This window comes from Camelus ferus, chromosome 35 (assembly GCF_009834535.1).
Source record: "Camelus ferus isolate YT-003-E chromosome 35, BCGSAC_Cfer_1.0, whole genome shotgun sequence".
Classification (NCBI taxonomy): Eukaryota; Metazoa; Chordata; class Mammalia; order Artiodactyla; family Camelidae; genus Camelus; species Camelus ferus.
In genome coordinates, this window is record NC_045730.1 from 9283072 (window position 1) to 9309215 (window position 26144).

General features: G+C 46.9%; 1 protein-coding gene across 1 annotated transcript in view; it reads right to left on the reverse strand.

Moving 5' to 3' along the window:
• Positions 1-480: 480 nt before the first annotated feature.
• CCDC3 (coiled-coil domain containing 3) overlaps positions 481-26144 on the reverse strand; it is a 57982-nt gene continuing 32318 nt past the window's right edge. Inside the window, exon 3 of the mRNA XM_006174194.3 lies at positions 481-1867. Within this exon, the coding sequence (XP_006174256.2) occupies positions 1592-1867 (276 nt within the window). The 3' untranslated portion in view covers positions 481-1591. The remainder of the gene's footprint in view (positions 1868-26144) is intronic.

Below are 26144 nucleotides of genomic sequence, written 5' to 3' on the forward strand. Positions count from 1 at the left end.
AGCCCCCCCGAGCCACCAAGTGGAAATAAGCCACGGCCCACAGCTCACAGATGGCACTTATATTGGCTACAGTGTGTCGGGTTCTGCGTAAGTCTTCGGTTCTTCTTGCAGAAACAATTCCGAGTACAATGAACAGGTGGCGAGGGCTAAGGTGAGATAACAGCCCAGCAGACAGCAGGGATGGGGGAGTCCCCTTTGGTGAAGATCTGAGTGTACGTTTGAAGACGATTAATGAAGCTGTGTGTCCCCTGGGAGATGAAGCCTGGCTAACACTGCTTTTCTGTAGGTATGTTGCGAGACGGGAACTCTGGGAGAGACAGGGTCAGACTCATCCCAATGGGGAGGGCACAGGCGGCTTGAGTGCAGTCTCCTGGGTGCCCCCCGCCAGGTGTAACTAACTCACAGATATGTCCCCAGAGGACACAGAGCTGGAAAGCCTGCCCTCTTCCTGCTGCAAAAGAAACACACGAGGCTTTATGGTTGTGGCTGAAATATTGCTCATGTTTATTGAAAAGGCAAAATGTGGTGCATCTGTAGAGATCCCGCTCCCCCAGCTCTCCAAGCATGGGCTGCAAATCACCCTTAGATCTAGCCTTCCCTTGGGTGACAGCAAAACTGCTAGAATGAAAATGTCCCAGGCAAGAAACAGGAAAACGCACCCTCTATGGCACCACACTGTGAAGAACAAAGTGCTGGTGGAGTGCGGCCATGAAGAGCCTTTGAGCAGAAGTCCCCATGCTGTGCAGTCCAGGGCGCAAATTTCTCCCCGAGGCAGCAGCCTGCCACCAAAACTCAGGGACAGAATGCTCGGGCCCCAGATGAGCTGCTAGAGCAAAAAGGATGTGGGTTTTCAAAAGGCAGTGGATGGAAATCTGACACTAATGCCATTTCCAACAGAGAGGACGGTGTGACGGGGCCCCGTAGTTTTGGAGGTGGTGGGGTGCCTCTGGGCAGCATCCCCTGTGCAATTTATAGTGTTGAGATACCTGAGATGCTGTTCAGGCTTTTCCCACCTGGGAACGTGGTTCGATGAAACATGACTAGGCCCATAAAGGCACTTCTCCTTTAGATTAAAGTGAGCCTTAGGAATCCACACTCTGGGTAGCTGGTGTGGGAAATCAGGTGTGACTCTTGTTTAATTTCTTGCCACCTCACTCCCTGACCTGTGATGAACTCAGTAAGCCTTAGCAGCCTTAGAAGGTTCCACGACCTAGCTTGAGACCACTCCTGCACACGGATGGCTGTCTGGTTGTGCACAGCTAGGACCACACTGCGGCTCTTCTAAGACAAAGGCAGAACCCCTTGAGTTCTTGGGCCACTAGAGAGTCTAAAATGTCCTTTCCCTATTAAGTGCACTTGGCAAGGCTCCTCCTGGAAGCCCGGGGCAGGCCCCAGGCAAGCACATGGCACTGTGGGTATTGGAGCACTGGATGGAGGACCAGGCTGGGGAGAGAGAGCAAGACTTGCCCTGGAGCCAACTAGAGTCTACCAACTGCAGAATAAAATACCAGCCAGGAGAGCTCTTGAACTCTGTGCTCAGACACGCCCGCCCTCCCTTTCTGCTCGCTGGCTTCGCGAGGCTGGCGCCCGGCTAGCCCCGCAGGTAGGGGGCACCCGCGGGCTCCCGCCCCAGGGCGTTGATGTGCGGAAGCGCGCCCGCTGTGGCCACCAGCTTCTCGCTGAGCTTGTGGTTGAGCAGCTCCAGGTGGCGGCCGTTCTTCCGCGCCTGCCGCAGGGACCGCTTCACCTTCTTCACCCGCTCCCGCAGCTGCCTGTTCCGCTTCTCCAGGGTGGCCACCTTCTGCTGCAGCTTCTTGACACGGTCCTCCTCCTCAAACAGGGCCTTCTGCACCGAGGAGCACATGAGCTGGGGCAGGAAAGGCCGGGAGAGGAAGGTGAGTTGCAGAAAACCTCCCGAGGAATGCTCCCCAGTGGCCCCCACCCCAGGGCAAGGACGCCTCATTCCCCCTTCTTGCTGTCACTCTGTGAACCCCCAAGTGAACCCAAATAGGGAGCCCCTCTTTTGCTTTCCGTATTGGGTGCCCTAGGTAAGTTTATTTTGAAAGACACGCCGTGACCCGTCTTTTCCCTCGCTTACCAGTTCACATTGCAGGGAGACCTTGCTGGGGGGCATGTGACTCCCCACATTTTCCTCCTGTTCAGCAGTTCTGACCGTTAAATTCTAATCTGGGTCTAAAACACTTTCCAGGAAAGCCATACCTTGAGGATCACCTTGTTGGAAGGGAGAACTGGATCTACAGAAGGCCTTCGGCGTATTTCCATCTGAAGGGCTTTGCCTGCATGGAGGCGCACGTCCCCGCGTTCTGGAAACCTTTCCAGTCATCGCGGGATGGGCTGAAAGTGTCTCTTTGGAAAATTGAATTTTGGTTTCTTAGCTAAGCCACCTTGGTTTCTTATAGGAAAAGATAAATTTGCCATTCCTACAAGGACAGTGCTCCAATGATCCAGTAAGTAAAAAACACAAAACCCAGAGCAGGAAAATGCGCAAAGAATGTGGACAGTCCACAGGAAAGGGAAAATAAATCTCTCCCAAATGTGGGAAATGCTTAGCCCTACCCTTAAGATGAATGCAAAGTAGATCCACAATGAATTGCTTTCTTCCACAAAATCCAATTTTGATTTTACTCTTTGGTAAAACCAGAGTCAGGATTTGGGGAAGTGGGGATTCTCATATACTGCGGGTAGAGTATAAACTTATCTAAAGAGCCAGTTTGACTGTATCAAAATGAAGACAGCATGTATCCTTTGATCTGGTCATTCTGGGACTTCATCTGATATAAATACACATGTGGGAGTATTTATTTTATAGATACATATATAAAAATATATACATATATAACGACAAACACTGCTGTTACAAGAAGGCTAAGGAATGACATCAGCATTAGGACCATATAAGACACCCCTCATTCCACCCCCTCAACAAAATATTGGCATCTATCCATGAAGAAAAATGACTTTGAGAGAACTGTGGGGGTCCACCAAGGGAGGAGTCTTGACCCCACCACCACGTATCCATGACGTCCTGGCTGGGGACCCTGCAGTTGTCTGTGAGCTGCCTCCAGACCCTCTCAGGCAAAGGACCTCAACAGATATTTCTCCAAAGGAGATAAACAAATGGCCAACAGGTAGAGGAAAGGTGCTGCAGTTCACTGTGATATCACATATGTCTGGTCTAATTATAGTTATCCACCTATGACTAAGAAAAAGATGGTGTTTTAGTGTAATACTGCTTGAGTAATGTATGCTTTAGGCTCTGGGGAACACTGGCCTGAAAATGGGTTGTTAAATTACTCCACCATTCTCCACTTGGAACTGTTTTGCCAGAAAAGTGGGAAATGGGAAGAAATATCATTTATACAAGCCTTTATGAAAGCCCATAATGAGGAGGGCAGTGAATCAGATTGATGGTTCAAAGGAAAGTAGAGAAAGAATATAAAAATGAACAGAGAAAGATTACCAGACAAATGAGGGAAGAAAGAAAAAAAAGGAAGAACAAGCACCTTCCAATGTCATGGTCACCCAAGGAACCACAGACGAGGAAGGTAATGGCTGACAGGGCCCGGGGCTCTCGGCTGTGTTAAAGACCCATAACAATTGCCACCCAAGAGCCTCGGGTACAACTGTCAGGGGTGTCTCAACTAGTGGACTTTCTGGGGGATACGGGCAGAAACTTCTGTTCCAGTACCAATGACGCAACTGCTGTTACAACCTCTGGAATGCAAATTTTGAGAAAGGCAATAAGTAATTTGGAAACAAATAGTAATCTTAAATATCTTCCATACAAGTTAGTAAAAATGTTTAGCTCCAGAAAAACATATGAAAGTATGAATCTCACTGGTAAATATATATAGTAAAATTCAGAATAATCTAAGGTCATAAAGGCAGTGGATCAATCACATCTAAAGCCTGTATGAAGGTTAAAAAATAAAAGTAGTAAAAATAACTATCACTATGTATAATTTGTTAATGAATACACAAGATAAAAAGATGTATACTGTGACATCAAAAACATTGGGGAATAAGTTTTCAACTTCAAATGGACTGTTATAAGTTGTTTTGTATAAATGTCCTGGTAATTACAAAGCAAAAACCCAATACACAAAATATGAAGAGAAATGATTCTAAGCAGACTGCTACCAGAGGATAACCAAACAGCAAAGCACACGAGAAGAAAAAAGGAATTACAACCCAACCAGAAAGAAATTTAAATGGCAGTAAGGAAAACTATAAAGAATTATGTTCAATGTAAATGGACTAAAATCTCCAGACAAAAGACAGAATAGTTGAATGAATATAAAACATGAGCCATCCATATATCCGGAGGGAACTCTAGTTTGAAAAGACACCTGCACCCCAATGTTCACAGCAGCACCATATAAAATAGCCAAGACATGGAACCAACCTAATGCCCATCGACAGATGAATGGATAAAGAACTTGTGGTATATTTATACAATGGAATACTACTCAGCCACAAAAAATAAAATAGTGCCATTTGCAGCAACATGGATGGACTGAGAGATTATCATACTAAGGGAAATAAGTCAGACAGAGAAAGACAAATACATTAAATCACCCATATGTGGACTCCAAAAAAAGACAAAGACGCTAACTCATCTACAAAACAGAAGCAGACTTGCAAACATAGTAAATCTTACAGTTACCGGCAGGGAAAAGGGGAGGAAAAGGATAAATTTGGGAGTTTGAGATTTGCAAATATTAACTACTATATATGAAAATAGATTTTTAGATATAAGACACTATGTTCAGTATCTTGTGGTAACCTTTAATGAAAAAGAATATAAAAATGAACATATGTCTGTATACGCATGACTGGGACACTGTGCTGCGCACCAGAAATTGACAAATTGTAACGGACTGTACTTCAGTTTAAAAAATGAAATAAAAAATCCATGGCCCATCTATATTCTGTCTGAGAGAAACTCACTTCAGTTCTAAGGACACACAGAGACTGAAAGTAAAGGGATGGGAAAAGATATTCCATACAAATGGAAACCACAAGCAAGCTGGGGTAACTGTGTTTCTATTTTGAGAAAAACTATAACAAAGGTCATTATGTAATGATAAAGGAATCAGTTCATGAGGATATAGCATTTATAAATATTTATGCACCTAACATAGAAGACTCTAAATATTTAAGCAAGTATTAACAGACCTAAAGGGAGAAGTAGACTGCAATACCATAATAGTAGGGGGCTTCAGTATCCACCCCAACAGCGACTAGGTCTTAAAGAAACATGGGGTTTAAACTACATGTTAGACCAGACAGACTTAATATTTACAGAACATTCCATCCAAAAGCAAGAGAATAGAGATTCTTCTCAAAGGCACAGGAAACATTCTTCAGGACAGATGATATGTTTGGTCACAAAACAAGTCTTAATAAATTAGGAGATGGAAATCTTATCAAGCGGCTTTTCTGACCATAATGGTATACAAGTAGAAGCCAATTACAAAGGAGAACTGGAAAATTCACAAATATGTGAAGATGAAGCACGAACCTGAACCAAGCAGTCAAAAGAGAAATAAAAAATAGAACTGTAACTTACAGGATGCAATAAAATCAGCTGTAAGAGGGAAGTACGTAGTGATAAATGCTCACATGATGAAATAAGAAAGAGCTCAAATAACGACCTTATACCTCAAGGAAACAGAAAAAGAAAAAAATGAAGCCCAAAGTTAATAGTAGGAAGGAAATAACAAAGATCAGAGCAGAATAAATGAAATAGAGACTTAAAAAAAAAAAAAAACAGAAAAAGATCAGTGGAACTAAAAGCTGGGTTTCTGGAAAAAAAAAGTAAATCTTTAGCTAGATTCAGCAAGAAAAAAAGAGACAAAATCAGAAATGAAAGGAGATGGATACATTTCTAAAAACATACAACCTACACACACTAAATCATAAAATAAACAGAAAATCTGAACAGACCAATTACTAGTAAAGAGATTGGATGAGTAATCCAGAACTTCCCCTGAAACAGAAGTCCTGGACCAGACGGCTTCAGTGGTGAATTCTACTAAACATTTGAAAGAAAAATTAATACCAGTCCGTCTCAAATTCTTCCAAAAAACAGAAGAGAGAACACTCCAAAAATCATTTTACAAGGCCAGCATTACCTTGATACCAAAACCAGACAAGGACACCACAGAAAAAAAAAAAAATCACAGGCCAATTTCCCTGATGAACACAGATGCAAAGATCCTCCACAGAATGCTAACAAACTATTTTCAAATAGGATCATACACCACGTTCCAGGGGGATTTATTCCAGGGACACAAAGATGGCAAGTCAGTTAATGTGACACAGCGCATTCATAAAATGAAGGATAAAAATCGTATCAACGGATGTAGAAAAAGCATTTGAAAAATTTAGCATCCTTTTATGTTAAAAGCTTCGGTGGAGGATTACGTCTTGATGACAGAGCCCTCACTGATGGGATTAACGTCCTTATAAAGACATTTTATAGAGAGTGTTGCCCCTTCTGCCATGTGAAGATACAACCAAGAAAAAAAAAAGTCTGTGACCTAGAGGAGGGCCCTCACCTGTCACACTGGCTCCCTGACCTTGTGCTTCCCGCCTCTAGAACTGAGGAAGAAAATTCTGTTGTTTGTAAGTCACCCAGTCTGTGGAATTTTGCTATGGCAGCCGGAACAGACTAAGATCCCTAGGTACACCGTAAATATCCCCTAGATGTTACTCATTATTATGAGCTAGAGTTCATTCTCTTAACACCCTTAACCTGTGCAACTGGACCCAGCCTGCATCTCCAGTCTCACTTATCATCCTTTTGTTCACAAACTTTATGCCCAGAGCATCCTGGCTCCTGGGTGTTCCCTAGCATGTCTTGTTCCTTCCCATCTCTGAGCCTCTGTGCTTGCTTCCTCCCTCCTGGAGGGCTGGCCGACCCCAGCTCTGTCTGGTTGTCCTGGAACCACTGTGCAGGTCCGCCTCTGTGACACCTTCCACAGGCGACTCTCCAGTTACACACCAGGTTTCCTGCTCCCACGTCTCCACAGCACCTAAGCCTGGAGCCGTCCAGCCAGCAAGCGCCCCGCAGCCCCGGGGGCACACCCGCTGCCCTTGTCACGCCGCACAGAAGCGAAGGCCTCTTTCACCTTGGTCTCCGTCGCCTTGTTGCCCGGGCCATTTTAGGAATACACTGAAAAAAAAAAATCTGAATCCAGTTGTTCCCAAAATACCCATCACTTAATAAAGAGCTTTAGTCACTGTTACAAGGTGAGAGGAGGCCATGTGAGCCACACCACCCTCTTCTAGCCAAAATGAGCCCCTTAAGAGAAGGTGACACGGGAGACTCTGGAGGACTCACAATGTTGTGTATGACCAGGTATCATCTCCGTAACTTCCTGACAATCTAAGGTGACCGCACCCCAGGCTCAGCATGGACATCCGCCCTCCCTAAGCAGTGGTCTTCCTCTAAGTTATCACAGATTCTCCAGCCAAGAACAGGGTGAAAAAGTCCAAGCAAAGTCCACTAACACAAGAGAACTGGGCTTTGATGTGGCTGGCGGTTTGCATTTTGAAAGGACAGGATCCAGCAGTGGGATGGAACATAACATCAAAGAGGAGGCTGAGTTACATTTTATGGCGTTCTTCACACGGCTGCATTTTAAAATAATAAATAAGAGCAAACACAGTAGGACGCAACAGATCTGTCCTCTTGGTGGGTCAGCGATCATGTCTAAGACATTTGCACTCTTCAATGGCATCCCTCAGACCCCGGGGGCCGGCTGGTCCCTGCCCCAGAGAGTTAGAGGAAGAGGAAGACCACCTTGACAATAGCCTGAAGAAGCCGAGGTGGAGCAGAGGGACAGCTGGGGGTGTGTGTGGGTGTGTGTCTATTGGGCGGTGGGGGGGGGGCAGTAGTTATTAAGATGGGATGAGTGGTCTGACTGGAGTTCCTTAGGGACTATGTCACTCTCCACCCCACAGCCTCTCTTTGACATGGGTAGGGTTTGATTTGGAGCAGAGAGACACAGAAGGACTCTTAGAACTTGTCCAATGTCAACAGCAAAGCTGTGACCCAGAACCCCTGGCCGGGCAGAATGTCTTTATCTTTGTGGGAAGTGGGCTATGCCTGCAGGTAGGGAGGACTCAGGCCCTGGGAATAAGAGGCTAACCCCATAAAATGATGAAGCCATTGTCACCGGCATCTCAGAGAAGCCTCCTGCATCCTGGCCATCACCCCTTAAGAAAGCGAGAATTTCTCCATGAGAGCTGTGCTTTCTAATACATGTGTTTCTTTAAAAAACCATCCTTTGTCTGGAATGCTTTCCAAATGAAATCAATCTCTTTAGAAACTGCTTTTAAAATATAGATAAAGTCAACACACTTGCTCATTTAGCTTTGTGATGCTTTACAGTAGGCTGAGAAGAGGAGGGGGACAGGCCCGGCCAAGCTGAAACAGGCATTGCCATATGTCCTTTGAGGAAGAACCAAAGAGAAGCAAATGATCATACTGGGCAACCTCAAAACAACCAATTCCTAGTAGGCAGCCCCACTGTCAGGACATCACACCAGCTCTGACTGGCTATGGAGGAGAAAGCACGTGCCTGTCAGAGGCCCAGCATCTGCCCGTGGCTGAGTCCCCCTTCTCTAGAAAGCGCCACTGCTTCAGGGTGGATGGGACGACTGTCACAGGGGAGCCTGCCCTCTTATTCTCAGTAAGACAAACTGTAGGCTGGGGTCCCCATTCTTTCTCTTTTTGAAGTAGAAACCTTTTTAAACTCTAAAAGCAACATAATTTATTATAGAAAAGCATTTAAAAATTATGGGACAAAAAAAGGACAAGATCATCTGCAATTCTGTTGCACAGAAATGGCTACTGTTGACATTAATGTATTTCTTCTGAGGATCATTTCTATTGGTATACACACACATTTAAACAAAGTTAGACTCACGCCATTATTAGATTTTCTGCTCTTAATTTTTTTTTCCCTTTGCTATTTTATCATCATTATTTTCTAGGTATTTGTATACTTTCATGGAGCATTTTGATGGAAGCGGGGGGAGGATGAGTCTGGTGGTTCTGCCCAGCCACCATGAACTGCAAGACTGATCACTAGTTAATCCTGCACCCTCATGACCACAGGCCGACGAGGAAAGATGCCAAGAGGGATGTTTTTGCATCTGTGAGGCTGAGTGATCTCAGTGTGACCTTTGGGTGGTCCCCTGCCTCCAATGACAGGACAAACCCATGAGAGTGTCTCACCTGCGCTCTACCTAAAACTCTCCCATGTGTCCACCTCTCCCCAGGAATCCCTGGTGCTGTGCAAAACTTTCACAATCAAGATCTTGAAAAGTTAAGGAACTTTACCCATGTTACCATACAGAATCCATGTATAATAGAGCATCATCTCTAAATGATTAAGGAAATCATTTCTTAACAGCTTCCACCTCCAAATGTTCATTCATTCCAGCAAGACGCGTTTCTCGCACTGCGCCTGGCACTGTATGGGGCAGAAAGGTTGCCTGAATTCTTCCACAGGACACCAGTAAGCTCTCTATCTACCTTGAGAAAAGTGTATTAAAAATGACTATTTCATGGCAGCAGACATACCAAATGCTCACTGAAAGAATTCTTGCCTTCACAGCTGCTTTCAATTTAAAGAACCACCTATAAAGACAAGACAGCGTGTACTTTCCAAAATGTTAAAAATGAAGCAAGTCCCAAAGCGGCAACACTGACCAATAGCTTCCCTTTTTAACACATCGCTGTACTTGAGATTCAAAGAAAGAAAGAAGAAAAGAAAAATACTGAAATCGAGAACAGAGGTGAGCAAACGAATCTGGCCTGCCACCTGTTTTTGTGAATAAAATTTTATTGGAACACGGCCACAAACACCTTCCTTTGTTTACATGTGGTCTGTGGCTCTTTTCCTGCTACTGCGGCAGAGTTGAGTAGTTATATGACACAGGCTGACCCATAAAGCCTAAAATATTTAGTATCTGGCCCTTTGTAGGAAAAAACTCTGGAAGCCTAGTCTTGAGAGGGGCTCGAGGCAAATGGAGACACAAAGGCAACAACAGACGACTGGATGGAAGAGTTTGGAGAGAAAACAGCAACAAAGAATGAAGGAGGATGAAAGATGGAAGAGCACCGGGTCCCAGAGTCTCCCGAGACCCTGACTGCCCCCCTCCCCTTGCCCAGCGATGCGTGATGACGGCTCTGGGCTGCCTGGTTAGAGCTCAGGTTCCCAATGATTCTTGTCAAGGATCCTTGGACTCAACGAACTACTGCCAATTTCAAACCTCCAGGTGGAGGTCCACAAAACCGCTCTTTCCAAAATGATTATCTGCTGGTTTTTCAAGCGCTTCGCCAGTGACACTGATAAGCTAAGCTTCCTAGAACCGCCCACGTGCACTGGCCAGAGACATCCCCTCTCAGCACAGACACGCTCTCAGGTGGCCCTCGGCCACACAGTCTGCCAGTTCTGAGAAGTTTACACGGCATCGTGTCTTCTGACCCAGTCAAGGCCACAGGCCAAGACCCCTTTATTCTCTGTGGAGGGGGGCGATGCTCAGCCCACTGGCCTCGCCCCGAGTTCTCTCCAGCTCCCTCTGGCCCTGTCTCCTTGTCCCACCATTGTTTTCGCCCTTTTAGAGAGAAGGGGGGGGGGGAGGTGAGGGGGCAGGCAGCAGAGCCAAGCCACTGCAGAATAGTTTCCTAAATGGGAACCATTGGGAAGACGCCCAGAGCTACCGAAAAAACTCCCAAACCACAGGAGTGACAGCAGGGCAGTTCTTCTGAGGACTCTCTGGAGAAGCCACCTAGGGTTCCTAGGACTGTGTTTGACCTGGCATGGGGCCCTTTGCTCCACCCGAAGTCAGAGCATTGTCTCCCTGAGCTGGGAGCCTTTAGGAAGGGAGAGCAAATGCCCCAGCCGGGCTGTGGCTGAGGGTGAGGGGCGTGGAGGTGGGAGGCAGGCAGGCAGGAGGTCGGGACAGAGCTGGGGCGGGAGTGCTGGTCCCACTGGGCAGTGCTGGCTCAAGGGCTCTCTTGCCTTCCCGCTTCCGTCCCCACTGTCCCCAGACAAGCAGAAGGCCGTCTGGCATCCCAGGCAGGAGCCTGGGCTTCAGAACCAGGCAAAACTGGGATTGCATCCCCGCTGCTCCATCATCTGACAGCGGGGCCTCGCCCACGTCCGGGCAGCTGCCTTACCCACCCTCCTCATTTACCCAATGGGGAAAATAATGCCTCTGCCATAGACCTGCTTTGCAGAATAAAACCAGATAATAGATGTAAAGCACATGACATAGCACCTGACACACAGAAAACAAGAAATGAAGCTTTCTGACTGTTATTCATCCTGAATTTGCACTTTCCTGATTGAACTGCTACTCCCTAACCACACTGGGCGCTCTCAAGTATCTGTGCCTTCTGCTGAGAACATCTCTGCCAACCACCCCTCACATCTTTATCCAACCGACGGAATTCTACTTATTCTCCAAGTCTGGGTTTAAGGGTCACCTCCTCTGTGAAGCCTTCCCTGATTCCTCCAGGAAGAGCCAGGTAATCTTTCCCTAACTCCACTGTCAAGTTTATTGCATTGTGCATCTGACTCTCTCCTGGACTGTAAGCTCTCAAATAAATGCAAGGGTTCCATCTTTTCATCTATTTATCCAGCACGTGGTGTGCAGAAAGCACTTGATAAATGAAAGGCTGAAACAAGTTCAGGGACTTAAAAGCAGACAACGAATGGAGAAGCAGGGGCTACCTTTGGGAAGCGGGGGCTGGGTTCACTGTGATCCTTGTGAAGTTTCTGTGTCCCAAGTCCATTCTGACTCCTCTGTTCTGGTCAGATCAGGAACTGGCTTTAAGGATCTTGAACTGAGTGCACTTTCCTTTCTGATGCTCTCCCAGGCTCAGCTGACAGGGTTATTTTGTGTATTCTGAGCCAGATCTACAGAGTTGCAGGACGTGATGGAGAGGAGGAAGGACTGAATTTCAGAGAGGGGATGCGGGGTTACAGGAAACCCAGGTAAATTCAGGAGACAGACCACATTTCAGAAAGACTCCAGAGAGCCAAGAAAAAGAGCACAGGGTCTTAAACGGCCAAGGCTTAACTCCTTAATAGATGACGATTAAAGCCAGGAAAAGACCTCATGGCCTTGGGTCCATTCCCTGCCGTCACAGAAAGGGGAGTTTATCGGTTATGTTCTGGTACAGAGAAAGAAAGTTACATCTTTAGATAAATGCACTAGAAAGTGTTGCCAGACTGAAGTCCACCTAACACTCAGCCCATGAGATGCTGGCGTGCAAACAAAAGGGTTTTTTTTTGGGGTCAAATAAAGTACAAAAATTCCGCACACTATGTCTGCTCTATGACTTAATGTTCATTAACCTCTCAGCTATGCACTTTGATCCTGTGTTAAATCAACCTCTGTTTTACACTCATCCTCGCCTGACTCGGGCAGAGCCCTGCAACAGGCAGCAAGAACTGAACTACAAGCATGGGAAGAGGCCCATCTTCTCCGGCCTGGGGGCAGCCAGAGCCCCAGCCAGTCCCCTCAGCCCTGAGCAGCCTGCTGCCCTGTCCCTGGGGCTTCTTCCCAGTGTCCGTTAACAAAATCCTTTAACGTTATGGTTGAAAATGGCATCATGAGCCTAGGGATTCAGGAACTTTGCAAAGAAATATTGTAGATAATTAATGATATTTTAATTACCACTCATTCATAAGTAAGTTTCCTCATTGCATCCCAGTACAAACTCTCTCTATACATACATCTATATAGATACAGATTTCATATATATACACACACCCATACATATATTCTAGGAAGCAAGAAAAATATTAATCACTCAGTTATGTGCATGTGGACTTTGCTGATGGGAACTCAACTTGTCCCATTCTGTGATATTTCAGTCTAGGTTCTGAGCTTCCTGTGGGGGAATCTGTATCTCCCCAGTAGTTCTGCCAACCTCATTTCCACTGTCTAGGATGCAAGGGAGACTGGGAGACGATAGGCCATGGAATGCTGTTTCCAACCCCCAAGGCTTTTCCAGATCTACCAAGGGAGGTGAAACTGAACTCACAGATCCCTGGGTAAGAGGCTGCTAGCTCCTCTTACTGCTCCTGGGCACTTTCCAGGGTGCAGTGGAGAAAATGGGTGCAGGTCAAGTGGGAAGGAGGCTGTGAATTTTTTTTTTTTTTTAAAGATTCCCAGAAATTCCCTCCAGACTGCTGGCATCTGTGGTTTAAAGGTTTTCCAACTCTGCCACTGGTGTGCTGCTGACCTTGGAGAATCATGGTTCTCCCTGAACCTCAGTTTTAGCCTCTGAAGGACATCTTCCCAACAGCTAATGCCTCTAAATGTTTGGTCATAGCCTCCTTGGGCATCTCAGTCCTGAGTTAGCCAGTCCCGGGCAGGGCTGGGATCCTCTCCCATGAAAACAGAGGGAGGGAGACAGACCCACGACAGACTTGCTCATGCAGGAATTCCCTTCAGAGGCACAGGTGTGGTTCATGGTCACTGGAACCTCCGAATTTTTTTAAAGCGCTGTCCACTGGCTGTCTGGTGGGTGTGCTTAGCCTCCAGGGCCTCTCGGGCTGTGGGAGAGGAGGAATGAGAGGGCCTGATGGCGTGGTGCCTCCTCCAAGCCCAGCAGTTGCCAGATGTGCCACCATGGGGGATGGAGGCCAAGTTCATTCCTGTCCCCCCCCAGCCCTGGGTGGGCCGACCACTGCTGGGTGGGGTGCATGGAGCCACCGATCGGCTCTTTAAGCTCCAGGCCTCGGATCACTGCTGTTGCCAAGGGAACAGTAGGCCAGGCTGAAGCTTCCCCCTCACCCTGTGGACCTCTGAACTTGGTCCAGGGTGACCTAAAGGCAGCCCCTCTGATTTCAGGGCATCCGAGTAAGGATGCTGAGTGGGGAGGCTGAACCATGGACCGCCAGGGCCCACTGAAGAAGGGAAGCCTAGAGCAGAAACTGGCCCAGAGGCAAGGCGGCCTGCTCTGCCCCGCTCTCTCTCCATAGGCACCGGTGGCCTGAACTGTCTTCAGGTCTGAGGCTCAGTTCCCTGGGGCCTTTCACACTCATGGGTTTTGATGGTTCAGTATTCAGTCTCTAGTCCTTCTCCTGAAAGGGGCAGCTAAGGGCCAGGCTCTCCTTTTCCTTCTGATGGCTGATGTGTTTTCCTGGCATCCTCACTACTGGCTGAAAACCCCAAAGGGCTCCTGCCACCTGCCCTGCCCAACTGGGGAATGTGACAAAGATTTATGTGCTGTGAGCGCGCTGTTTACTTCCCAGAGACCGGTGACTTGTCCACATGGCCACATCCAGGGAGTGACGGCTCAGTCCTGTCTGCTGGGGAGACTTTCCCAAACCCAGATACAGGCTCTTCTGCTACTGAATCAGGACAGCAGCCTGGGAGCTGTCTCTCCTTAGAGGAGAAAGAGCTAGGGGTGGGATTTAGGGAGAGCTGGCTTCAGGCCCGGCTCCAGGCCCACAGCTGTTTTTCCTTCTTTCAGAAAGTGGAGATACTGATACTGTGAGACGGTGCACAGAGGTACTTGGGAAGCCATCAGTCACTAAAAGTTGACTGTTACAATGACCTACTGCCAAGCTCAGTCCACGAGCCCATGTCTCAGAATCAGTTCTCAGTTAATAGGTAAAAATATCACTGGAAAATCTTTAAACCACAGATAACAGAGACTAGAGCACAGTGATGTGTTTCTGCCAACTCTCAAGGGCCGTCCTTCCTGGCTGGGGATCTAGCACAAGGCCTTGCAAATTTGAAAGTTTCAAAAACATAGTCAGGGCAAAGTTTACATGTGAAAGGCTTTAGATTACAGAATCCTTCCCGGTGCATGGTTATAGATGGACTCTTACAGCAAATGAAAAATGGGTTATTAAGCTGTGAGAAGAAAATTTAAATATGCCTTCATTACTGTCCCATTATACAAACCACACGTTATTCCTAGCCACCTCTTCAACAAGTTTCTGTTCCAGCTTCCTAGAATGCTGTTCCATGACTGCACAGCAAGCTCATTCCCATTCTGCTGGGTCCTGTGTTACCTCCTCGATGTCTTTCCTTACCACTGGGTCAGTAACCTCCCCTGATGACCATCTCAGCACCCTGCTTGTACCCCCAACAGCATAATCAGGCTGACTTAACAGTGCTTCACTGCCTCTTTCTCCCGTTACACCATAAAACAGGAACGGGAAGGATCTTGACTGTTAATGTGGTTGCCTCTGGGGAGGGGCCTGGGACTCGGAGCTTAAAGGAAGCTGTATTTTTATTTACACTGCTTACGTTTTTATACCAATGCCGCACCCACGCATGTGTCACTTGTGCAACTACAAATCAGTGAGTGTTACTAAAGCCATACTCTCTGAAGGGATGATCAGCTCCTGGGATGCATTTTTCCTGCACACGTGTTGGTGCCACGTGGTTCCTCCTGGAAGAGCTCGGCACAGCTTAGTCCCACAGAGCACCCAGGGCACTGGCCCCCAGGGAGCCATGCTACGATTAAGCCCTCGCCCTGGAGGAGTTACAGAGACGACGCAGTTGCCATTTTAGGGAAGAAAAGCCAGGCTCAGGACAGGGCGGGTGAACTTGATCAGAGCTAGACTAAGCCGCCCGGTCACCTGCTTCCCAACTGCAGTCATGCAGGAGCCATTGTTAAGCATGTAACCACCTGGGGCCAACAGACAGGACCTGGTGGAGCTGGTTCACGGCTGTGGGAGGGGGCAGTTATTTCCCCAATGCACCAAGATCCCCATCCTTGGGACTTTATCTTCCCTAGATTCTGGCATTGGAGTGAGAACAGTAACTACCATTTACCAAGCACCTACTGTGCGCCGGGCACCACGCTACCCATCTTGGACACGTCCTCTTATTCAGTTCTGATGTTTGACCATGGTAGGTGGTATTCTTTGTCCCATTTTAGAGATTAGGAAAACGAAGGTCAGACAGCCAGTGCAACTTGCCTGAGGCCCCAACGGTACCTGATGGAGCTTCAACTTGGAGTCAGACCACCCCTCCTCTAAGGCTGTGCCCCATACTCTTAAGCTCTGTGACAAGTCTTCAAACGAGGTTTAATTTGCAAACCAATAGCTCAAGTGGAGGATTCCAGGGGCCTCAAGCTCCTCTCTGGCCCTCGGCAGCACACATGAGGGCATTCTTCTCCCAGAACCACTACCACCTGCCAACTCCTCTCAAAAAATTTTTAAAAAACCACAGTGGGCAAACTACCCATTGTGATATTTGCCTGTGACCTGGAGGTTTCAGTTACCAAAAAAGAAAACTGAAAACCACAGTTCCAGATGCCTGCCTCCTCATCCTCACCCCTAATCCCACTTGCGAGCAGTCTAGATATTCAATTTAAAATGAATTAAGGAGGCAATTTCAGTGAGGAAGGACGTCAGCTCGGCTTCTAAAAACTCACAGTTAATGAACATCAAATTCCACTCTAGTCCCTGGGAAGGTGACCTTTGGACTCATAAACGTTACACATCCTCTGTGGCCAGAGCTGCCTCGGTGCTGTGATCCTGTCCCCGAGGCTGGGTGTGCACGTCTGCTGTGAGGTCAGCCCAGAGGGAGCAACCGGGCCCCCTGACATCCCCACTGGGCCTTCTCATTGACCTTGAAGCCAGGAAGCCCCGCCCACTGGCAGACTTGACCCACCAGTGGGAAAGCCAGGCCATGTTAGTAATTTTTTATTGTGATAAAATATACAGAATGCAAAATTTACCCACTTTTAAATGCACAGTTCTAGGCATTAAGCACATTCCCGCAGCTGTGGAGCCATCGTCACCACCTCCAGGCCATCCCTTTGGACTCCCTACGAGTTTCCACCCCACCCTGCCTTCTCCCATCTGTTCCTCCTGCCCTTACAAACTGGGGTCCGCTTCTCCAGATGGCCCCTCACTTTCTGCACAGGGGCCATGTTGGGGAATCGAGCCCGCGCTGTGACCAGCCCACACCCCTGGGCCTCCAAGGGGCCCCTCTCTGATGGCCTTTGGGGCCTCCTTCCAGACCTGTGCTGGACCTCCGTGCCTAGAAGGCTCAGGATCTGTCCCGAGCAAACCCCTGCGCCTCCTCCTGGCCAGCCTGCATCCACCCTCCATCCTCTTTCTAGGCTCCTCTGTGGCAGGAGATGCTTTGGAACCCAGGATGCAACCCGGCACCTCCCTGGGCAAATGCATGGTCCTGGGCAGGTGACTGAATCTCACAGAGCCTACGCACCCCTTTACAAAATGCAGCCGCTGTGTCTAACTGCCGGGGTGGAGGTGAGTTCTGAAAGAGCCTCGTCCAGGGCCCAGGGTCTGGAAAGCCACATTAGATGCTGACTGACATGCTGCTTCTGTAAGATGATACTGATGAGCTATTCCCACCCCAGCTCCCTCTCTCTGCATCACTTTCCTTCTCGTTCTCATTTCCGTCTTCCCACAGCACCCCCTTCCACCCTCCCCTCACTCTCTGCCTTCAGTGGGAACCCAGAGAGTTTACGTCATCCCAGCACGTGGTAGAAAGAGAGAGGCTGGCTCTCTGCTTTCTGAACCCCAGGAGCGTCTATTTCTAACCTCTTCCCTCGGCTGAGTCTGGCAGAAAATGCCCACTTAGATGTCACATCTCACAGTAGGGGATGCACAGAAAGAGACGATTCTGCAAAGGCCAAATGACAGCCGAGAAAGGGAGCCCGGAGCCTTCTGGGCTCAGAAAACATACTCTTGTTCTGCTACTTGCCAATGTTCGATGTACAGGACATCCTCTCCTTCCCCTCCTGCTTTGTGAGCAAGATAAGAAAGACAATCCTTTGATGGATTTGAATAAATCACTTATTTTGAAAAGTCAGTGCGGGGAAAGAGACCATCTGGAGGCTTTGTAAGCCTCAAACACAGGAAAGAAACCAAGTAGACAAAAGCAGATTGGAACGGGCTTCTACAGTCAACCCATGGGCCCGTCTGTGACTTTAATCTCCTGGAAGAGAAAGGAATCTGTTCTCCTACTTGGGAAATACATGCCAAGGCACACCTGTATTACGTCACTTCTCTGCTCAGAAACCTTCAGAGGCAACCAACCAGAACCCACCAGGATGTGGTCCTCACTTAACTTCCTGATGTGACATCATTACTCTCTCATAATCACTGAATTACAGGCACCCTGAACTAGTCTCACTGTCCCCTAAACGTACCCCAGCCGTCACTTCTGGAGTCTTCACTCCTGACACTTTCTTCACCTGGCATGTCTCCCCACCCGCATCCGCTTAAATGGTACCCTCTCTAAGGCCAGTCTCTGATGCCACCTTCACAAAGCCATCCTGGGTCCCTCGACTACATGTAATCCACCCTCTTTGGCCTCCCCTGGTGCTTGGAACCTCCCTTTTTGCATTTATCTTGCAGAGGCAAGAATTGAAGCCAATTACGTTATATCTTATAAGGTACATAGATGGGTTTACCTTAGGGGTACACCACGGTCATGGGTGCACCTGCCCTCACCTCTACTCTTAGATGTCTGAACCCCAGTGTCCATCACTCAGCACCCCGACTCCATGCCTGAAACTTGGTGGGCACCCAGTAAGCACTAATCCATTAAGCTTTACAAGCTGACAACACGACTCCAAGCATACAGTCCGTGAACACACCTCTTCTGCTGTGTGTATCTTTGCAAATGTTGATAAGGAACGTGAACTCAGCAATGTACACAACCCCGTGGAACGGCTGCACTTTGCAGTGAAACCAATGGAAAGTGGAACTTCCTTCCTCTGATAGACGGATGACGCTTTAGGTCTGAGCTAAGATTCACTTACGAGCTCAGTTTTGAACCTTGAAGGAAACTGTTCTCACAGACTACAAAATTGGCATCATTTCACTTTCTGCTTTAAGCATCTGGTGTAATGAGCTTGGGCTATGAAAATTTCCAGTTTTCAGAGTCCTTCTTGTCCGTGTCGCGGTATGAGGTACACATATATACCGCATTTGGAGAGCGCTGTTGGCTACTCTGTTTATCCATTCTTGTAAAAGGGTTACATAGGACACGCATGATGCCTCCCATACCATCTAAGTAATAACAACATTAATAATCTTAAGCCATTTATGTTCCCAGGCTCCAGGTTCCCAGATTTCTGCAGTAATGTTACACGATGTTACATACCAAGGACAGATTGTTTTAAATTTTGTCACAAAACTTCATTAAGTAGACCATCTCTTACCCAGCCGGCTGTGCCTGTCTTAGGTTGTCCTCCTCTGAGGATCTTACCCGTCGTTGGCTCTCCAGCCATCCACACTGGATACATTAAATAGGCCATCTCTAATCCAGCCGTCTGTTCCTGACTTAGGTTGTCTTTCTCTGGGGAATTTACCCATCGTTGGCTCTCGAGCTTTCCATATTGGATACATTACGAAGGCCATCTCTTATCCAGCCGGCTGTGCCTGTCTTAGGTTGTCCTCCTCTGGGGATCTAAACCGTCGTTGGCTCTCCAGCCGTCCACACTGGATACATTAAATAGGCCATCTCTTATCCAGCTGTCCGTGCCTGACTTAGGTTGTCCTCCTCTGAGGATCTTACCTGTCTTGGCTATCCTGCCCTCCATACTGAATACATTAAGTAGGCCATCTCTTATCCAGCCGTCCATTCCAGTCTTAAGTTGTCCTCGTCTAAGGATCTTAACCATCATTGGTTCTCCAGCTGTCCATACTGGATACATTAAGTAGGCCATGTCTTATCCAGCCAGCCATCCTGTCTTAGGTTGTCCTCCTCTGGGGATCTTAACCGTCGTTGGCTCTCTAGCCATCCACAGTGGATACATTAAGTAAGCCATCTCTTATCCAGCCGTCTGTTCCAGTCTTAAGTTGTCCTCCTCTGGGGATCTTAACCATCATTGGCTCTCCAGCTGTCCACACTGGATACATTGAGTAGGCCATCTTTTATCCAGCCAGCTACATGACTTCTTCACAGCTTGCTTATCCGTTCAGCCCATGACTTATTCTCTAGAACCTTCAGGCTTGGGTCTACACTTCTCAAACCCCTGAAATGTGTAATGAAGTCAAAGAGCTGGACACTATATTTCTGACTCTGTCTTTAAACCGCCTCACTATGTAGTGTGCCTTAAGATACAAAAAGTGTTGTCTTGATCGGCTGCAAGGACTTTCAAGCAGAAGCAAGTTCGTTACGTTTTTCTGCTAGGCTTTAGGATTCTTGTGCCTGTGTGTTGAAGCAGAAATCCTAGAATCCTTTCCAAAATGAAAACTCATTGCCAATAAGGAATTGATAACTGTGTTGCCATGGCAGCCAACTTGTCACGTTTCACTCAGCCTAAGAATATCTAAACCCTGATGATTCTGCGAACAGGTTAAATGGAATGGCCAGGCGTGATCTCCACCAGGGGGTCCTCTGGGCAGATCCACTTTCCTGCTCTTAATCCACTGTGCCTTTGTACCAATCTTGAAAAGGCCCCGACTTCTTCCTCCGAGTGTCATTCTGTGTGTGTGCATGTACGTGTGTGAGGCTGAGACTCTCCAAAACATGTTTTCATCATTGGTCTCCAGAGTGTGGGGGACCGTGGAAAACAGGGGAGAATAAAATGAGAGGCGCCAGGGATTTTCAATGAGGATTTGCAGTTCCAGGAAGTGGGAATCCAGATGTGACCTCGGGTAACAGTGAGCACAGGAGGAGAGGATGCTGTAAGCCTGAAGTTCTAGAAGCTTCTGTGTGCTGAAGGAGAGGGAGTCACCCATATTGGTCAGTGGTGAAGGCAGTTTTGGGAGGCAGAGATGGTCTCAATGACACACAGGGTCCCAGGAGAGCCCAAATGAGGAGCAAGAGACCTGGGTCAGACCAGTGGGTCTCCACCAGGAAGCAGGCAGGTGGGCAGGGGGTTCCAGAGAGGGGAATAGGAAGCAAGGCCTTCAGAGATGCCTCGAGGTGCCGGCAAATCCCACCAGAGGGAGAGCTGTTAAAGTCACCAAATGGGGTGTCCTTTTTGCCTCTCTGGCTTATATTCAACAGGTGACTGATCCTAGTCAACAAGTCACCCGTATCTCCTTTCTCCTCTTTAAATTCCTTGGTGACCCACTATTAACCAAGAATGATTTTAAAATTCAGACACACTGAATCACATGTTTTGAGGTCCTGCAGGCAACCTTTCACCCAGCGTAAGGCAAACACCCCTGACAGGTGGCCAGTGGGCCTCTGGGGCGGGCACTCCGACCGTATCTGGCACTCATCTCACTTTTTCTTTTTCTAGCACAACTTTTTCTTGCAAAGGTGAACATACCTCTGTACCTTATAACCACATATAACATAATATTTCAACACTTGCTTCTCAAGTCACACCGAATAAAGCCATTTCCTCTTCTCCAAGGTAGCATGCCAAAGGTTTGTGTTACACAGAATCATACCATCTTTAAGTCTTCTCCATCCTAGGGTAAACATCAGCCCCTCCCTGGACCACTTCTCACATTACATTTTTCAAGACCCCCTCATGGTCTGATTCTATACCTCAAGAATTCTCCAGTCAACCCATCCATCCATCACCCATCCTAATGTGGTCTCCAGAGATGAGCACTGTGCTTAAGGGATGGTCTGAGCAGGGCCGTTAAGCTCAGACCTTACGTATGAGGCAAGAAGGAACAGGGAGAAGAGCTGGACCTCCCACAAGGCCGGCTCACTAGGGTGGCATAGGCCTGAGGAGGACTTTCCAGGCTGCAGGAGGAGAATATGCAGGTGCAGTGGGATGTTTGAGGTGCTGTGTGCAAGGGAGAGGCTGGGCAGGAGCAGAGAAGGACAGCTGGGCACCTGGTGATGTATTTGGAGTGCTGGACAGTGTTCCAGTCCTAGATGGGGTCCAGGACATAGGGTAGTAACAGGTGGATAGTCAGAAGCAGAAACCAAAACAAGAACATCAATCCATATCTTTGCTATGGATTGAGGAACACAGGTGGAGTGTGAAGATGGCTGTCATTTAGTGATAACAGGCTGGTCTCTACTCCGCACCAGGCTGTGTATAACTGGTAGTGATCATCAAATTCTGAGTCTAAGAAACTGACATAACCCTTAAGCTCCATGGGATGAAGGTACTAAAGCTGTGTGCCTAAAGCCATTGATGTATGTCTCAAGCAGGCCAAGAGCTGTGGCTGAATGGAACCTAAGGATGGCAACCAACAGCGGCCTTAGCTATGAGGTCCAGTGAAAGGATGGCAGGGAAGACATGATGCCCTGCTCCAGGGTGCCTCATTCACGATGTACTGAAATTGTAATCCAGGAGCACTCTTTTCAAAGACTGATGTGAATGAAGCCTCCTGGAATTCTGCATCTAACCTATACAGAGAAGGCCTACTTTCTTTGCTCTGCATCTTATTTTTCTATTAAGGTGGGAACAAAGATCAAACAAGAGATTAAATAGAAAATGATCAACATCAAGATGGTACACACAAACTCTACCATGAAATGTCAATGGACTGAACACTAATTAAAAGGACAGAAATGACCAACTGGATACAAAAGCAAGCCCCAGTACCTGCTATTTGTAAGAAATGGACTGTAAATACACAGACACAAGTAGATTGAAAGTAAAAGGGTGGGAAAAATGTATACATGTATCATGGGAAGCACGCAGCACAAGAAACAGCATTGAGATACACTGGCATCAGGCGAAGTAGACTTCAGCACATGGAGTACTGCTCAAGATACCAGAGGATATTTCATCAAGGGTCAACTCATCATGAAAACATTATAATCATAAATAGTTTTACCCAGAAAAACAAAAAACGCAGGAAATAAACTCAGGAAACATTTACTTAGCGCCGCGGGCATTAGAAAGATAAGTAAGATGTATTCACTGCCCCCAAACAACTTGCATCTTGTAAAAAAACACAAATATTTAAAGATTTTCAGAGCAGAGCATCAGCAGCAAAGACACTCCAACATCCTGGTCTTCCTCTCAGCTGACGTCATGTTTGCCAGCTCCTATTTTCCATTCCCACCCAGAAAAGGAATCTTTTTAAAAAAAATCTTTTGTATTATGGAAATTTCCAAACACGCATCAAAGTGAAGGTGAATGCAGTAAACCTCCACATACCCATCCCCACCCACCCTCAGCGATTTCCAGAGTTCTGCTTTTCTCATTTCATCTACCCACGGACCCTTCCCAAACTATTTTTTTAAGAGTGTTTTAAAGGAAAGCCCAGATACCGTATCATCTAACCTGTAAACATTTGTGTAGGATTGTCTAGCAGCTAAGAACATTTTTTAAGCATAACCACCATGCCCTCATCACACTTAAAATTAATAATTTCTTAATATTCAGTAATGTCCAGTACAGTTGCCTCACAGGTGTCTCTCTTGTGTGTGGTTTGTTCAAATCATGGTCCAAACAAATAAGGTCCACTTACTGCATTTTGTTGTTCCACCTTCTGAGTCTCTTATGCTATAATAATCCTTTTTTAAAAAAACCATTAATTTCTTAAGAGAAACTGGGTCATTTATACAACTGAATGACAAAAAGAGCTCTTTTCTTTACTTAAAGATCTCTTCTAGAGGTGATTATCATCTCTACGTAAATTAAAAATACAGAAGTTTCTAGGAGAGAATTCTCTAATGCATACTCTGCCCCAACACTTCAAAGAGATTGCTTCCCATGGCTCAAGGAACTTGTTCACTGTATTTTAAGCCAATCTGAACCTGATTAGAAACCCACCGATCCTACTAGAATCACCAGGATCGTAGACTTTTCAATTTCAAGGGAAATTCACTTTGCATTTCAAAAGCACTAATTAGACTTAGGTTCCACCAAACTCAAACTACACGCAAATTGAGAAAAGTAACTAAAATGGAGAAACACTCCCCAAGGGCCCCCTAGGCCTGAAGGATAGGAACACTGCCAAGTCATAAGTAACTACTTAATTTTTTTTCTAACCTCAAGACCTGCTGGGGCATGTGGAAAATGTCAAGGAATTCAGGTGTACACACCCAGGGCCTCAGCATGTTCAAACACAGCCACGCAAATGGCATCGCACCGCTGTTCAAATAAAACTAAATATGGACTCACTTGGGGCTCAGAGGAGGTGCTTATGGCAACCATGGCCCAAGGCATAGGAGCTTCATCAGCCAGGACTAGCGGGAACCATTTCTAGCTCCTGCCCCCAGCAAACCCAAACTTTGTTCACTCTTAGCTTGGAAAGCCACAATCTCGGGAAGAAAAAAATTCAAAAAGCCACAGGCACTGAAGAGGATACAATAAAGAACACAACAAAAGGAAAGAAAGAGAAGGCACAGAATGATTGCCTTCTCTCGGCAGTTTTCTGCTAAGTCTCCTCCAGTTCTTTTAAAAATGACCACTGACCACAAGTTTGTATTCTATGTCTATGAGTCTGCTGTTTCTGTTTTGTATTTATTTTTTTTTAAGATTCCACATATAAGCTGATCTCACATGGTATTTTTCTTTCTCTTTCTGGCTTACTTCCCTTAGAATGACATTCTCCAGGGACATCCATGTCACTGCAAAGGGCATTACACTGTCATTTTTAATGGCTGAATAGTATTCCATTGTATAAATATACTACATCTTCTTTATCCAGTCATTTGTTGATGGACATTTAGGCTGTTTCCATGTCCTTGTGGTTGCCAAGGGGGAGGGGGTTGGGAAGAGATAGGATGGGAGTTCAAAAATTTGTAGATACTGACAGGCATATGTAGAACAGACAAACAAGATTATACTGTATAGCACAGGGAAATATATACAAGATCTTGTGGTAGCTCACAGCGAAAAAGAATGTGACAATGAATATATGTATGTTCACGTATAACTGAAAAATTGTGCTCTGCACTAGAATTTGACACAACATTGTAAAATGACCATAACTCATTCCCTCAGGGGGAAATGTCAAGGGGCTGAAGGAGTGACCCAGTGCCAATTCCTTGTTAGCGGTCCACCTGGGGCAGGACTGCACTGAGCCACCAAAAGGAAAGTCATCTCTTCAGTAAGGGGGATGGAATCATGGCAGTAACTTTCCCCTGGAGCTGCTCCTAGGGGTGTGTAACTTACACCGAGTCTTAAGTCTCATCCAAGTCACCGAAGCTGCCAGCCTGCCCATCAGCCTCCCCGTGGGAAGGAATTCTGCACAAGAAAGCCCCTGGTGCAGAGGAGTGTGAAGTGTCTGGGAATTCTGTTCTCTGACCATCATTCCATCCCTGGAGCAGCAACGGCAAAGCATCAGCCCTCCCTGTGTAGCAGGTTCTGATGTGGCCTGAAGCTCTTGCCCCACTGGAGATACGCCAGACGTGCTGTGAGCATGAGGTGAAATGAATTCCCTCTTCAGTGGCTCTGAGGTTTTCCCCGAGAAGCCCAGTCACTGCACTGATGGGTGACACCCACACCCATACATCCACATGCCGGTCAGAGTCATGGGAACCGAGCCCACTCTGCCAGGGATCTTATCCACCGCTGCCAACCACAGGCCACTGAACACCAGCCATGATCACCACACCAAGTCCTGGCCCAGGACAGGTGTTTGCCCCTTTCTTTTCCACTGGTCCAAAGACCAACATGCCTTAAGACAGACCCTATGAAGACATTCAACACCATTTGAGCCTAAGCTGGTAAACGTCACCTCTTGAGACTGTTTCATCCTGTTCAAGATGCAAGCCCTGATGCCGGGTCAGATGAAGTTTGGGATCACATCAAGCATGAGTATGGATACAGAAGGTCTTTGCAAACCATAAAATGCTATATGAAAGCAAGCTAAGAAGTCACAGTGGGAGGCGGTAAGGTGCGATTCTGCAGGGCGCAGTAAGAGAAAAGCTAGAAAGAGAATGAATGTTCTGTGTCTGATCTGGCCACTGGAATTTCTTTTTATACTGAGTGGATGAAAGGTAGAGGGTATCAGAAAGCAGTCCGCAAACATACAAATGGAAAAGAAGTGATGACTTAACAGTTACATTTTGTTTTTGAATCAAAGTACTGTTCACACATCTGTATGTTATAAAAGGAGATGCTAACTTGGGAGCAAGTGACGATGATTTTGTTTTCCGTTAACTGCAGAATCGGGACGGAATTCCAGGTGTCATCCAGCTCACACTCCAGGCAGAACCTCAGCCAAATTATTTTCATCAAATAGGTCTCTAGTCCTTTTTAAAAG